At 35.8% G+C, this 13,937-nt stretch overlaps 1 protein-coding gene across 1 annotated transcript; it reads left to right on the top strand.

Moving 5' to 3' along the window:
• The first annotated feature begins 656 nt into the window (after nt 1-656).
• Nucleotides 657-13,908, top strand: LOC106952231 (cell division control protein 42 homolog). Its single transcript, XM_015040227.1, has 6 exons — nt 657-744; nt 4,163-4,267; nt 9,600-9,672; nt 9,911-10,020; nt 10,786-10,983; nt 13,118-13,908. Exons 2-6 carry the CDS (start codon nt 4,163-4,165, stop codon nt 13,205-13,207), a joined length of 576 nt encoding a protein of 191 aa, XP_014895713.1. The 5' UTR covers nt 657-744; the 3' UTR covers nt 13,208-13,908.
• Nucleotides 13,909-13,937: the final 29 nt, after the last annotated feature.

The following is a 13,937-nucleotide window of genomic DNA, read 5'->3' as shown; positions in this document are numbered from 1 at the left end:
CTTGTTAAGTCACAATAACTGAAAACATGAAATTAATATTCATCAATTATGCAACTCAACAACATACATAACTCAGAATGTTCACATAAATTAAATTTCAGTTGCCTATCTTCCTGTAAGGCCAGTAATACATGTTATCTTAGAATTTGACACTATTGTGGATCGTATTTTTGAAACACTATAATTGTGAACATTCTTTGTGTTTTAGATATCATTTTATTGCCACTCTGTTATAACTTTATATTGCATTTCTCAAGTAAAAAACTGCAAAAGACAAACCACAGACTTGGAACAAATACAGTTTGACCTTTATCGCCCTCTATTGGTCAAAGAGGAAATATTCGCTCTCTCAATATGTGCTCAGTACTTATTGTTAGTATTAATAATTTTTGTTTGATATATGTATGTGATAAAATGCTGCTTTTCAGGGACTACTTCTTAAAAATAACAAAAACGTAAATTATTTATACGTTTGTAAAAAAAGAAAGAAAGAAAAAAAGGTGTTCTTGTAATCTGTTTTTTTATTATGTTAAATTATTACTTTTTGAATTTTCTTTAAAATATTTACTTTAATAAAATTAAAACTAAAGCATACAGTATAACTGTTGTGAACGTAGTCAGAAAAATTCCACACACAATCCAGTTCATTTGTCCGACTTCCCGAACAGGAGGAAGTGGGATTTCCAGGAAGGAATTGAACGCACCACACCAGTCGGAACACTCCAGCGGTGGTGAACGGACAAGGTAAGAACTGACAGCTTAAAAGCCTGTAGCTTTGTGACTTCAAATGAAGAAGTATAGTCAAGGAAACAACAACGGCTTTTAGTGTAACTTCTTCTACTGTAATAATTGTACCGGCTAGTCGGTTGAAAACTAATTCTGCTAACCCGCAGCTGTCAAAACAATCTACTTCCTTTGGCTAACTTTATGCTAGCAGCGCTGTTAAATCTCTGCTCAGTTAACGAACAAGTAAACCAGCGCTGTTGCTGGTGAGATGAGTCGTCTTTATACTTATATGTTTAGTTTTAGATATTTCCCCCTTCTCGACTTTTATGTTCTTCCCATTTTATTTTTTCTTTTTTCTTTTTTTTATTTTCAACGGACAATATTGATTGTGGGCGTGGGGGTTGGTTTACGTCAGTTTAGCTAACTTTAAAAATCAACACCCTGTTAAATATTAGTTTCGTTTTAAAGCTACCGTCAGCAATCATTAACATCACGCTTTTAGATCTGGTTTTATTTCTAAAAGTAACATGGTGGCTGTTGAGCCGACTCTGATTGTTCATCTATTCTTTCGATGCGGAAGTGACTAAGAAGAAGAAACTCTCAACTAAAAATCTTAATCATTTAAAGGTATAAACACATTTAAGCATGTTTTAAATGTATACTAGAACGATCTGACATTGTGTTTAACTTCTTTCTTACGTTTTGTGTTAGAAATAAGAATTAATTCATTAACTTGTTTAGTTGTTTGTTGTATATAAAATGAAAGTGTTTCGCCGTTTTGTTATACTGAAAACCAGTATTTCAGTCCATCATCTGTAGTTCCTGGCATATTGACAAGCTAAATCAAAATTAAACTATTACTTTACAGTTTGATAAATAAAGGCATGGCCATGTCTTTGCTTGCTTGTTATCACAGATTTCATTGGTAATTAACCACTGTTAAGAGAACTGTAAATTCATTCATTAGACCAGTCAGGCAGTTTCTGGCCAATACAGATGTCTGGGTTTCTTTGCCTTGTTGTTTCCAGTTTGGTTCAGTTTCTTTTTTTTTTCCCTAAGCATTATAAAATATAAGACTGATGAAGGTAGTATTTTTTTATTATCATAAACCAAAAATTAAAACATTACTAGATTATCGTTATAGATCTCTCAAAACATATTTGTCTAACTTTTTATAGTGTTTTTTTTTTGTTTTGTTTTCTTTACTAAGCTCAAAAAAAACACAAAAAATACTCGTATTTGTTATTTTTATGCATTTAATAAATGTTTGACTTGCCTATGACAAATCAGAGCCAACAAAAAGGAAATCTGATTTCTGGCTGATTGGTTGGTGCGTTTTTATAGCATAACAAGCACAATTAGCAAAGGAAGGTATGTTATTTTTCATAAAAATGGGTTATATTAAGTTATATTTTAAAAAGATTTAAATATTGTGTTGGATCTTTACATTTTTTCAAATTACATTTTGTCAGGAGAAATTCACTTGGTTAAACATCTTAAGCTCGGCATGTCATTTTGTTGCGTAAATGTGTGACGATTCTCACATGCCTTGACATGCGGAAGTGTGTTCTACTCTTCCTTCTCAAATAAATATGAAATTTAATACAAATAGAACATTGAGTGCATCTAAAGCTGTAGGATTATTTCTCTGCTATTCAGAGACTTTCTTTGTGATCTGGTGGAACCTGTGATGCTTTAGATTTGTAACTTTTTATATGCTTTTGGAACCCATTTTTAAGATGTTAAACAATTTCAGAATGACTTATTCTGATCCTGAAAAAAAAAAAAAAAAAACTTATCATTTGTTGAATATTTTAAGGCTGATGGCCAAACAGGACCAACTTGATATCCCTGACAACAGTGTGTGCAAGAAGCAGAAGTGAATTGAAGGATCATGCTTGCCAATAATTGTTCAGAATTGTTTTCATGTGAATACAAATTACCTCTGAAGAATGTTTTTCTGACATAACTGGTGTCATCATTCCTGCAGCCAGTTACCGTGTGTCCCTGACTCATCAGGGCTTAGCTGAATGCTGCGTACTGCCAAAATGACCCAAACAAAGAGCCAGTGATGGAGTGGCAGCCCATAGCCCTGTGCCATTGTCCCACCTAATGAACCAGCAGCTTGGGTATGCTAGCTGCTTGGTGTCTGGGTGGTCACAGGTTCTGCCTTCATTGTGTTGTAAACACTGCTGTACAGCGCGGCCACTGTTTCTACTTGTCTCGTAGTCAGTTCCTGCGCCTGGCATTCCTGTCAGGCATACAGATTCTATAGCTCATGATTGTTATCTTATGGAGAAGAAGAAGCAGAAGGGCAGGATTTTTTTCTTCAATTAGTTTAGTTGGGCATGTTCATTATGAAGATTACCCCTTTTATAAGCTGTGCCCATTAGCTCTGAAATGGAAAAAAGTACGTAGATAGACCACACCTGTATTTAAGTCACAGGTGTCCATCTTAAAAATACAATAGACTACCAAGAAAAGTCACTAATCATTACCTTTGTCTTCCTCCTGTGCACTAAAACCACTAAAGTCGTCTTTTTTAGTGTCAGTATTGAACAGTCTCTCACACTTCTTCAGTCTCTCTTTCACTGACTCTCTCAAGTCACTTTTGACTCTAGATCAATTCACTCTTGAGCTTGTGCTGTGCTATTCTTCACACAGCAGCCCTGGTGGTAGTAACAACCTTTTCAGCCCGTCAGTGTTGGCCTTCTAATGAGCCATCATTTGATCCAGGTGTGTTAAACCAGGGAGAGAACTAAAACATGCAGGATGCCGGCCCTTGAGGACCGACTTTGGGCACCACTGATCTAAACCATTCCATTGTATCTCAGGCTGAATGTTTAGGGCCACTGTGCAGGTGGAAGGTGAACCTCCACTCCAGTCGCTATGTCTTTTGGAGCTACTAACAGGTTTTCTTCCTCTATCTGGATATAGCTCTATTTTTAAACTCTGAACAGCTTCCATGAAGCATGCCCACAGCATGATGTAGCCACAACTATGTTTCACAATTGTGATGACATGTTCAGGGTGATGTTACTTTTCTGGCACACAGCATCTTGTATGTAGGTCAAAGTCTTGAATGTTGATCTCCTTTCACCACAGCACCTTCTTCCACATATCTTCTGAGTTGCATGCATGGCTTCTGGATTCTCATGAATTTATTTATTTCTGCAGTTTTTTTAAAGGCCAGATTTGTAGATCTTACCATTCATAGTTGTCCCGTTGACTGGTTTCTCTTTGTAAAAATCTTTGAAATGCTATTTTTCATCCACTTAGTTATGTTACTTTTGTGTTGGCCTGATCTCATTGATGATTCTGATTATGTGACAAAATGTCCTAAAAAATCTGAATACCACTGTAGATCATGTTCTCACATGTAATTTCTCTGCTTTACCTTTTTATTTGTGTAATCACATTAATGTCTCCTCCTCAGATGCAGACTATAAAGTGTGTGGTAGTGGGTGATGGTGCTGTGGGAAAAACCTGCCTGCTCATCTCCTACACAACCAACAAGTTTCCCTCTGAATACGTACCAACCGTGAGTAACCAATAATAAAATACCACTTGTTATACACTGTGAAGTGGTTAAAGCTAATATGAATTGATATTTATAGAGCTGCAGAAGCAGGGTTATTTTTTTACCCTTAACACTGTGCAGCTCTTTCCCGGCACACAGGAAGTGATACTTGTTTACGGTGTCTGGATTGAGAAAACAAAATGAGCTTTTACCAGAACTCCAACCTTTATGAAACTGAAAGATATCACACTACTGCCAAATATGAATATAATGTTACATTTCACTGTAAGTTTATACCAAATGATTGTTTTTTTTTCCTTTTAAACAAAATGTATCAGAAGTTGGCCCAATAAAGCTGAAGACAGATCAGTGAGTTTCAACCCTTTCTGGCCGTGTAGCACCTGATTTAGCCTCCGTTTGTTGGTGGATGTGCAGAGTGCCTCAGTTTTATGGATCAGATTACTGCTGGGAGTGGTTCCAGAATAGTTCATGTTATATTCCGGCACAAGCGAGACTGATCTTGCACACCTGAGTATGTATGCTGACATAAACACAGAGATCTACTTTCACTTTTATTATGAGTTCCATGAACTGATTAGATGTTTGCAAAGTGAGTGAGATCAAAATTAGTTTTGTTATTACACTTTTTCATTTACACTCATAGTTATATTATAAACATAATTGAAAAATCCCAGACTTGGTATAATTTCATTTTAATGTATGCATTTTGGATTTAGGCAACTCATGGTGGCAGTTTGTTGCACCTTAAGAAATCAGCCATGCATATACTGTTTGTAAGTATTGGAGCAGCACCCTGCTGAGTAACAGAACCCCAACATTCTGCAGCTTTATGCAAAATGTGGTTCAGATTCTCTGCTGAGGATGCAAACTCTGCGTTCTGCCTCGTAACAGCAGAACAGCTGATTTTAAGTTGGAAACATTCAGCGTATAGACAGCTTCTTCTCTTGGCACTTCTTAGCCCAGTTTGATGAGACGTTTGCAGAACCAGCAATGCTGACTCAGCTTTTACTTCTGTTAATCCTGTTTTTAGCACTGATTTTTATTCTTATGTAGTTTGTTTCCCATAAAACTGCATCTTTATTTCCATAATAATTTATTTTGTCTACAATTTTCATATAATACTATTCTTATCTCTCCAGTTTGTCAAATTCCATTTGTATTCTGGTCAGTTATGGTTTTATTGTTAAAGTTCTTATCACCTAAACAACATCCTCTTCCTGCCAGTGTTTCTATTATTAGAAACAACCTTATTTTTCCACTTTATGGTCAACTTTTCATCTATATTCCCTTATAGCCGCCAGGATAAATGACAAGAACTTTTGAACAAGCATTTTTTTCTCACAGTTTTATATATTAGCTCTTGCTTTCCAGCTTCAGAAGCAGGCACAGCTGTAGCCTCGTCAACCGATTCATCACAGCAAACGCAGACAAACCTCCGGTTTCCTCTTTGATTCATTGTGTTGTTGCAGCTTCTTGCAGTGTTGTTTCCTGTGAGTCATCTGACAATCACCACAGTAGGAGAGGTGATTTTCAAGGAGAGGGTGACTAAGTCTAACCCTCTCCTCAGAATTTACTGATTTATTGTTTTTTTAAGGGTATCTCGTTTTATCATTTGGCATCATTTCTATATGAGTATCAACAGTGTAGATGGTGTACCTTTTTAAATATTAAGCTTTTTTCACTGTATTGTATTTGATCGGGTTGTTTGCTGGAGCTGCTGTAGTCTTAGCGTAATCCAAAAATGTATACTGAAGTACTCAACAAAGAGCAGCCCAAGAAATTACTCAAGTTGAGTAAAAACATATTTTAGAACACAACAGCCCTTTAATATTTAAAATTTACATCGTCAGACAGACCAAAATAGTTACATGGAAATGTTGGTATTTTAAGGAGCAAAGTGAAAATAACTCATATAATTAACATAATTACCAAATAACAAAATCAGCCAAAAGAAACATTTTTCCAAATCAATTTCTTTCTATGAAACTTTAACGAAAACTGCAAATGTGTGTCTGTTTGGTGAATTTTTGGTTAAAAATGACTTGTTGTTCATTCAGTGAAATTATTCACAGAGGATAAAGTATCCAGAAATTTTACTCCGGTAAGCATAGTAATACTTCATAATAAACTTATTCAAGGAAAAGTAAAATGGAGAGCATAGTAAAAATACTCCTAAACGTAAATATTTTCCAAAACGTTATTCAAGTAAATGCAACTGAGTAAATGTGGCTAGTTACTGCCCAACTCGGTACATAAGTATTCACACTACCTGTGACCTTTTCTACATTTGAGAAAAAAAAACATATCTATCTTTCTTCACTCCATTCTCAGAAAACGCTGAATTAAATCAGGTGCCTGAAGTTATCTAATTAGTAAATGAACTGACCGTGTGTAATAACTAATCTCAGCTTAAACAAAGCTTTTTTGTGAAGGTCTTTGGGGATTGTTGTAGAACAATATTGAATAAACCACATTATTAAGACCAAAACCAGTGAGATCAGTAGTAAGCACCAAGCTTTAACATCTTAGGTTTTACAATCGGTTCCCTGAACATAGGAAAACTAACTGCACATCATGCTGATGACACCATCCCGCTGTGAAATTATTCAATTTGCCAGCAAGAGGTGGTGTAAGAATTCTTTACGTCACATTTTTAGATTTTTATTTTAAAACAAATTTGAAAAACCTTGTATTATTTTATGCTTGTCCACCAGGTAAATTTCTGAGATTACGTTTAGGGAAAATACAGTCTAGGCCTCGGAGTATCCCAACTTTACTTGTGTTTTAATGATGTCAACATGTTTCCCTTGCCTCGCCCCTCCGCTCTGTTTCCGTTTGCCTGTTTTTGTCAATACATGTCGGTGTGATTCACCTCAGGCTGCCTTTCCAATTCAGCTTGTTGAACTGAACTAATGCACATTTTGTGGTTTTTGGAAGTAATAATGGAACTAAATAAAGTAAATTTAGTTCATTATGTAAATAATGTTGGTCTATTTACAGCATATGTAAATAGACCAACATTTAGCTCTGTACTTTTAATAGTATCGGAGCAAGACCTAGAGAAACTCCTGTTATTTATAAATTGTGGAGTACTTGACAACACTGAACAAGAATCAAACATGGAGAACCAATACTTAGATTTTTTTTGTTACCCTTACCTTTGTTAGCTTCAGAAATTACTATTTTACCCTTTTAAACTTGGTACTCTAGAAGGCAGAGACACAAGTTTCTTATTTGTTATTAAATTCCCTGTTTTTAGTGTTTTTTTATTCTACAGCTTAGGCTTGGATATGGCTAATAAAATAACCAGTAAATACTGTTTATTACAATTAATTCACTATTTAACAATGTTTTTACATTGGACCATGTTGGTTTCGACAGCTTCTATTGTTCAAATGACAAAATAGCGTTTTGTTTTTACTTGTGGAGTTTTTGTCTGATATTAAAAATTATTTGATCTGAAAATGAAAACATAAAAAAATGGATCCAAATAGATGATTTTGCTAAATTTTGGTTCAACTATGATTTACGGTGTAAGAAAATGGTATGTGACCTCTATTCAGTCTGGTTTAGCTGGATCTTACCTCAGCATTCTGGGTTTTATTTAAACCAAAATGTCTGCAGGCTACAGCAAACAGCAGCAGGGCTGGCTGTTTGTTGAAGCTGTGCATTCCTGCTTTAGCTCATTTCCACTTTTGAAGAACTGATTTTGCACACGCATGTTGCAACTGCGCTGCATGTCAATGCGCATGGCAGCAGCCTGAGGGCATGGGAGAAGAATGAGTAAGACTCAGCAAGCTTGTTCACCTGAGCAGCAGTTCACCAAAATATCTTTAACTTTTCTTTTCAATTGTTTGCTGCTAGTGAACAGGATATTTGAAGCCACTGTGTTCAGCACAGCCCATTCAAAAAGGCAGCCTCACATGATTTACGGTTGTGTGAGGGTGGAGCTTTGTCAGAGCAGTAACACCACCTGACAAAGGCTATGTTAAATGTAAACAGGAAGTTTGTTTTTGTTGACGTGGAGATGACGCAGTAAACAAGATATTTAAAACACCCACAAAGACACGTCCTCATTTCACCGCCATCCCAGATGCTGTGGTTCAAATAGCTCAGCTGTTGCAGCTCATTGGTCAATGTCTCACACAATTTATGAAATAACTGGCTTCAGAGTCAGAGCATGGCTTTCTGTAGTGTTAAAGTACGATCAAAATGGTTCTTGCATTCAAACAGGTCAAAGAGTATTGTGTTGTATTGTTAAACATCTCCAGGGTTTCCCCTAGAAAACTTGCTAAGCCTGGTGGTCGGGGCGTCGAGACGGTCCACCGGTGGTCCTCTGTGTTTTTGTATTAAAAAACACAGACAGGAAATGTAAAAGTATTACTGTTTAATTATATGATACGGGAAAAGTTCTCCAGTGAAATGCTATTTAAACCCAAAACTAGTCTAAAAACAACAAATGTGCACTTCTGTTTAATCCAAATTAAGTCAGCAGCTCCGTCAGGCCCCCAAGAGCTTTGTGATTGGTCCGTGCGCTGTCGGCTTTAAATGTATAAATTATAACCTATCTATTATAAACCTATCCTTTAGGAATTAATCTGCTCTGCTAGTGAAATGTTCAGAGCAAAAGAGACGCTTGAAGCCCGGCTTTAAAAAAAAAAAAAAACAAGAAAAAAAAAAAAAAAAATATTTATTTATTTTCCTAGAAACGTAAACAAGCAATGCTTAGCCTGGCGGCGGGGCTAGTAAAGCATGGCGGGCCACCAGGCTTATATGGGGGAAACCCTGATCTCAGTACAGCTGCATGGGCGGTAAACTGTTTTACTTTGCATAATTTAATAATCCTGGAAAGCCAAGCCTGAGTTTCTTTTTGTACATTTATTTATTTATCCCTAAGCCAAACTAAATGTACTCATTCCATCCAGTTATATTCAAAGAGTCATTGTGGATGGTGATGCTGTAGGCAGGGAGGATGTCCAGTAGCAGTAAGTCTTGCAACAAATCGGAAGAAACCTCTGGCTGAAGAGATTCAAGACACTGTTGCAAAGGAGAGTAAATGAAAATCCATACCATCTTCAATGAATAAGACATCTTGGCTATGTTGGAAGGCATGAACTATTTTTGCCACCCTTTCTAAAAATCTACAGTTTGTTTACTTTCCATTTATTTGTGCATTGCATAGAAACAGATTTAATTCAGTCAAGTGTCTTTATAAGTAAGCCTTTCTTCAGCCCTCTTCCTGTTATTTCTCACAATTTCACTTCCCTTTTCACAGGCTTCCTCTTGGCTTATTTTTAAGTCCGTTTCATCTTTTGCCTTGTTTCATGTCCAGGTCTTCGATAACTATGCTGTGACAGTGATGATCGGAGGGGAGCCATACACCCTTGGACTGTTTGACACTGCAGGTGATAATAAATCTGCATATATCTATTACCTTTTGTGATTGATAATTCAGGTGTTGTTAGCACCTAAAGTAACTGAAAAATTAAAGGCAGTGTTGGTATTCATACTGTAGTAACCCTTTCTTTTATTGTTGAAGATTTAAAGTAACTTCCTTGTCTCCTTCCTGTCACTACTTAATTGCTTAAGTTTATTTTTTGTAATTATTATTTTAGTTTTAAGTGTCTCTGTCTCCCTCTGCAGGTCAGGAGGACTATGACAGACTGCGACCCCTTAGCTACCCTCAAACCGACGTCTTCCTTGTCTGTTTCTCAGTCGTATCCCCTTCCTCCTTTGAAAACGTCAGAGAGAAGGTTTGGTCACTTTAATTGTATAGCAATGGACATTCTTCCTAACTTTATAAATAAATGATCATTTATTGAACTTATGCAAATATCACTTTTGCAACAATATAGTTGAAATTCTATAGGTTGATGTTCTCCCTTGAATAGTTACTGTTTTTTTATTTATTTATTTATTTTTTAGTTTAGTTTTTTGACAATCTCCAAGTTGTTGCAATCCATATTTCATCCTCCTCCCAAAAGAAATGAGAAGATTTCAGCTTTAAAATACTGGTACATCTGCCAACATGATTGGCTTTGATGTGATTTATCCTCAATATGCAGACGACTATAACTTTCTCCCAAAATTAAATTTGGATTTAGCAGCTCTGTAGCTGAGATCGGCTAGAATGTTAAAACCAACCAGTTGATCTTACCTTGAGATTTGTTTTTTGCCAGTTGAATAAATAAACTCAAATGAAAGGTTGAATTTTTCTTCGTTTGAGGTTTTGTTACTGAAAGAAAAGACAAATATATTTTGAGGCTTTTTGTTTTGGGGCATTTTCTACAAATATAAATAAATGGAGGTCGCGTTTTAAAAAGACAAATAATCTAGCACAAAACCCAGCCTGACTCTAAATTTAGCTCTGACATTTTTCTTTTATTCAGTGTCACTTCTCGGCTCTGCTTTTAAAAACAAGATACTGTACAATAGAACCAGTCATGAAGGCCTTGGGATATAAATATAATCCAAGTTCAGTTCATTGACTTTAATTTTTACTTTTTTTTTAATCACAGTGGGTTCCTGAGATTTCTCACCACTGCCCGCGGACGCCCTTCCTGCTGGTTGGAACTCAGGTGGATTTGAGAGATGACAGCAACACAATGGAGAAGCTGGCCAAGAACAAACAACGACCCATGAGCTCTGAAAGTGGGGAGAAACTGGCACGAGAGCTCAGAGCTGTCAAATATGTGGAGTGCTCAGCTCTGACGCAGGTAAATTGGAGGGAGGCAACTGCTTCTGACTGCAGACTCTCACCTCACCCCCACTGGAAGGCCCCGCAGTCCAAAGCCCTTTCTGATTCAACCGTGTCCAAGTTCTCTTCTGGTTCACAACTATCCAAATACTGATAAACTATTTATAATTTGTCAATTCACCAATTTAGTTTGTGACTAAGGAATTAGGCCATGAAAGTAAAAAACTTACCAACTAGAGAAGGCCTCAGAGAAAATGGAGGGCCTGAGAATGGCACCATATATCTAACTGTTAATGATTATATTATAACATATGCCAAATATTTAAATACATGAATGTGTTTTTAACCACATTCGTAAGAAACTCATATAAAGGCAGAATCTCCAAGCATAAACAAACAAGGTGTTTATTACAACTCTGAGTGTGTTTCTTAACTTTTACACAAGACGGGACTTGTCAGGCTGTAACGGACTTGTCAGGATTGCTGCATGATCACATTTGCATTGCACAATGCCTGAAAGAGCAGGAAGTGTTTATGAAGTCATTAAAACAAATTTTAAAAAACATGTAGTAGTTCCAATAAGTCAGTCAGGTCCATATTAGACAAAACCTATGCAAAAACAACTGCACAGCTGGTGAGCATCGTTCAAGGACTTTTTGAAAATTATTTTTATGTATATAGGTGAGTATACTGAGTAAAATAGAGTGACAGTTGTATAAAATTAAGAAAGTGATTTTAGTTTTTCACTTTAAAATGCAAAGCTGTCAATGATGTAGGAGTGTAATAAGAACTTATGATTTCAAAAAGCAACAATATTTCATATTAAAGTGTCACAAAGTGCTATCTATCTGAGATTATGAAGTGACTTGCTGAGGAAGTTAGCGTAAGCTATTATGAGTCCTATGTGTCAGCTTTAACTTTAACACCTCGTATCTATTTATAAAACTAATTTTGAAGCAAGACAGGTTTTCTACATGTTTGAACCTCCCACTGCTTTTGAGTGTTTTCTTTGTGTGGAGCCATTTTGGATGTTTTGCGGTTAGAGAAGTGGTGACAGACACGATACAAAAGTTTTAACACTGAATCTGCTTTAGAGACACTAAGCTAAAGAGACAATTCACAGTTTTTTTAATGCATATTATCATCTCCAGCTTACAATTTAAAACGGTTACACTGATAAAACCTGAACTGAATAATTCTACACTGAAGTTTTTAAAATCCAGTTTAATTGATCAGATTTTTGTTGGAATATAACCAGCGTAGTTAGACATCTACATGAAAACTTGAATCACTAGTCAAATGTGGAGTGACATTCACTTCACTGATTACAAATAACATCTGTGAAAACAAAAAACAAGAGTATCATTACTTTTCAAAGCACTACTGCTAAAATCTCACCCTTTCCTGAAGAGCCTGATATAACATCTTGTATGGGCGCCCAGCTACTACTACAACTTTTAGATGCATCCTTTCTCCAACGCACCTGGGTGAATTGAATTAAATTAATTTAAACAGAAAACATCCTGCGATGACTGAAAACTGAAAGCTAAAACTGACAGTTTTACTTTGTTTTCTTTATCACTGTTATATTGCAGTGAAACTTATTGTGATGTTGTTTTTTCCTTATTCGTCCTACTACGGCTGAAATGATTAATCGGATTCATTGCAATGAATCAGTTATTGAAATAATTGTCAACTAATTTAGTAATTGATTAATCGTTAACTGGTTTTCACATACTCAAAAAAAGACAATTTTGAGGAAAGAACATAAAGCAGTAATTAAGCCTACACTGTACAAAAATATACATACTGCATTTAAAGTTAAAAAATAAAAACCTTGATATTCCTAAAACTCCTCAAGTGGTTTAGTTTTGGCTTAACCTGGTTCAACTTCTGTAAAGATATAAACGAACAGAAATCTCCTATTAAGCATCTTTTGCTATTTGATTATTAATCAGCTAATCCAAAAAAAAAGTTCTCATTGTTTGATAATCGGTAGATTAATCCATTTCTAATATCATTACATCTTACCCATAATCTGTTAACTAAATCAGGGAGTGGTATGATGAATTTGCACCTTTAAAAAAAAAGGAAAAAAAAGTTTCTCTTTGTGACTGATTTTTTTATTTTTTATTTTTTTATTTTTTTTTTAGAGAGGATTGAAGAATGTGTTTGATGAGGCCATCCTGGCAGCTCTGGAGCCCCCAGACATCAAACCCAAAAAGCGCTGCTTTCTCCTATAGAAACCTTCTGCAAGACGTGGAAGACGAGGAGCAGAAGAAGATGGAGGTGGACGAAGAAGAGATCAATCCTGTACGGGAACAGAGGGAGGGAGCACCAAGGGGAGGGGTGTAGACACATGTTTAAACAGTGCCTTCAGCCGTAGTGACCTAACATGGGTGTGGTGTTAAAACTGACAGGCGCTTTATTTTCCTAGTAGATAAGTCGCTCTAACATGGTAAACATTTATGAACTACACTCCACACTAACAAGTAAACAGGATTTTCTTTTGATAATGGGATGCGATGAACTGCAAGGCACGGATGGAGACAAGTTTACAGCTGAAACAGAAAACCAGTTCCTCATTTGGAGAAATATTTTAGCAATAAGGCACTGACAGTCTGCAGGAAATTAAAGAACTATATTATTAGTGTTTAAACACCTTCCCTTTTATGTGCCAGCTTTACTTCTCTGTACATCAAGTTTTATGTGCGTTCATTTTCTTTTTCCTTTTTGTTTCTTCTGCCATAAATCTTTTTCTAGTGCCAAAAATGCATTTTGAATCCATATATTTATTTGAAATGGCATTCTAAAAGGTTAATAGAAACACAATAAGTGCTTTGCTTATGCCACTGGAATTCAGTTTTTGGAGCAAACTATATAACTTAAAGGCATTTTTAATGTTAAAATCTTTACATCCACAACTATGTCTAAGTGAGTTTAATTATTATTATTATTATTATTATTATTTTT

Source organism: Poecilia latipinna, unplaced genomic scaffold, assembly GCF_001443285.1.
Source record: "Poecilia latipinna isolate Pla-1442-1.1 unplaced genomic scaffold, P_latipinna-1.0 Scaffold500, whole genome shotgun sequence".
Taxonomy (NCBI): Eukaryota; Metazoa; Chordata; class Actinopteri; order Cyprinodontiformes; family Poeciliidae; genus Poecilia; species Poecilia latipinna.
This window is presented reverse-complemented; position numbering and strand designations above follow the sequence as displayed.

Bases quoted from the DNA above. Each gene is read 5' to 3' on its own strand.
- LOC106952231 (XM_015040227.1), top strand. From the start codon at position 4,163: ATGCAGACTATAAAGTGTGTGGTAGTGGGTGATGGTGCTGTGGGAAAA. The intron at 9,673-9,910 runs GTGATAATAAAT...CTCCCTCTGCAG, and splicing joins TGGACTGTTTGACACTGCAG to GTCAGGAGGACTATGACAGA. The intron at 10,021-10,785 runs GTTTGGTCACTT...TTTTAATCACAG, and splicing joins TTGAAAACGTCAGAGAGAAG to TGGGTTCCTGAGATTTCTCA.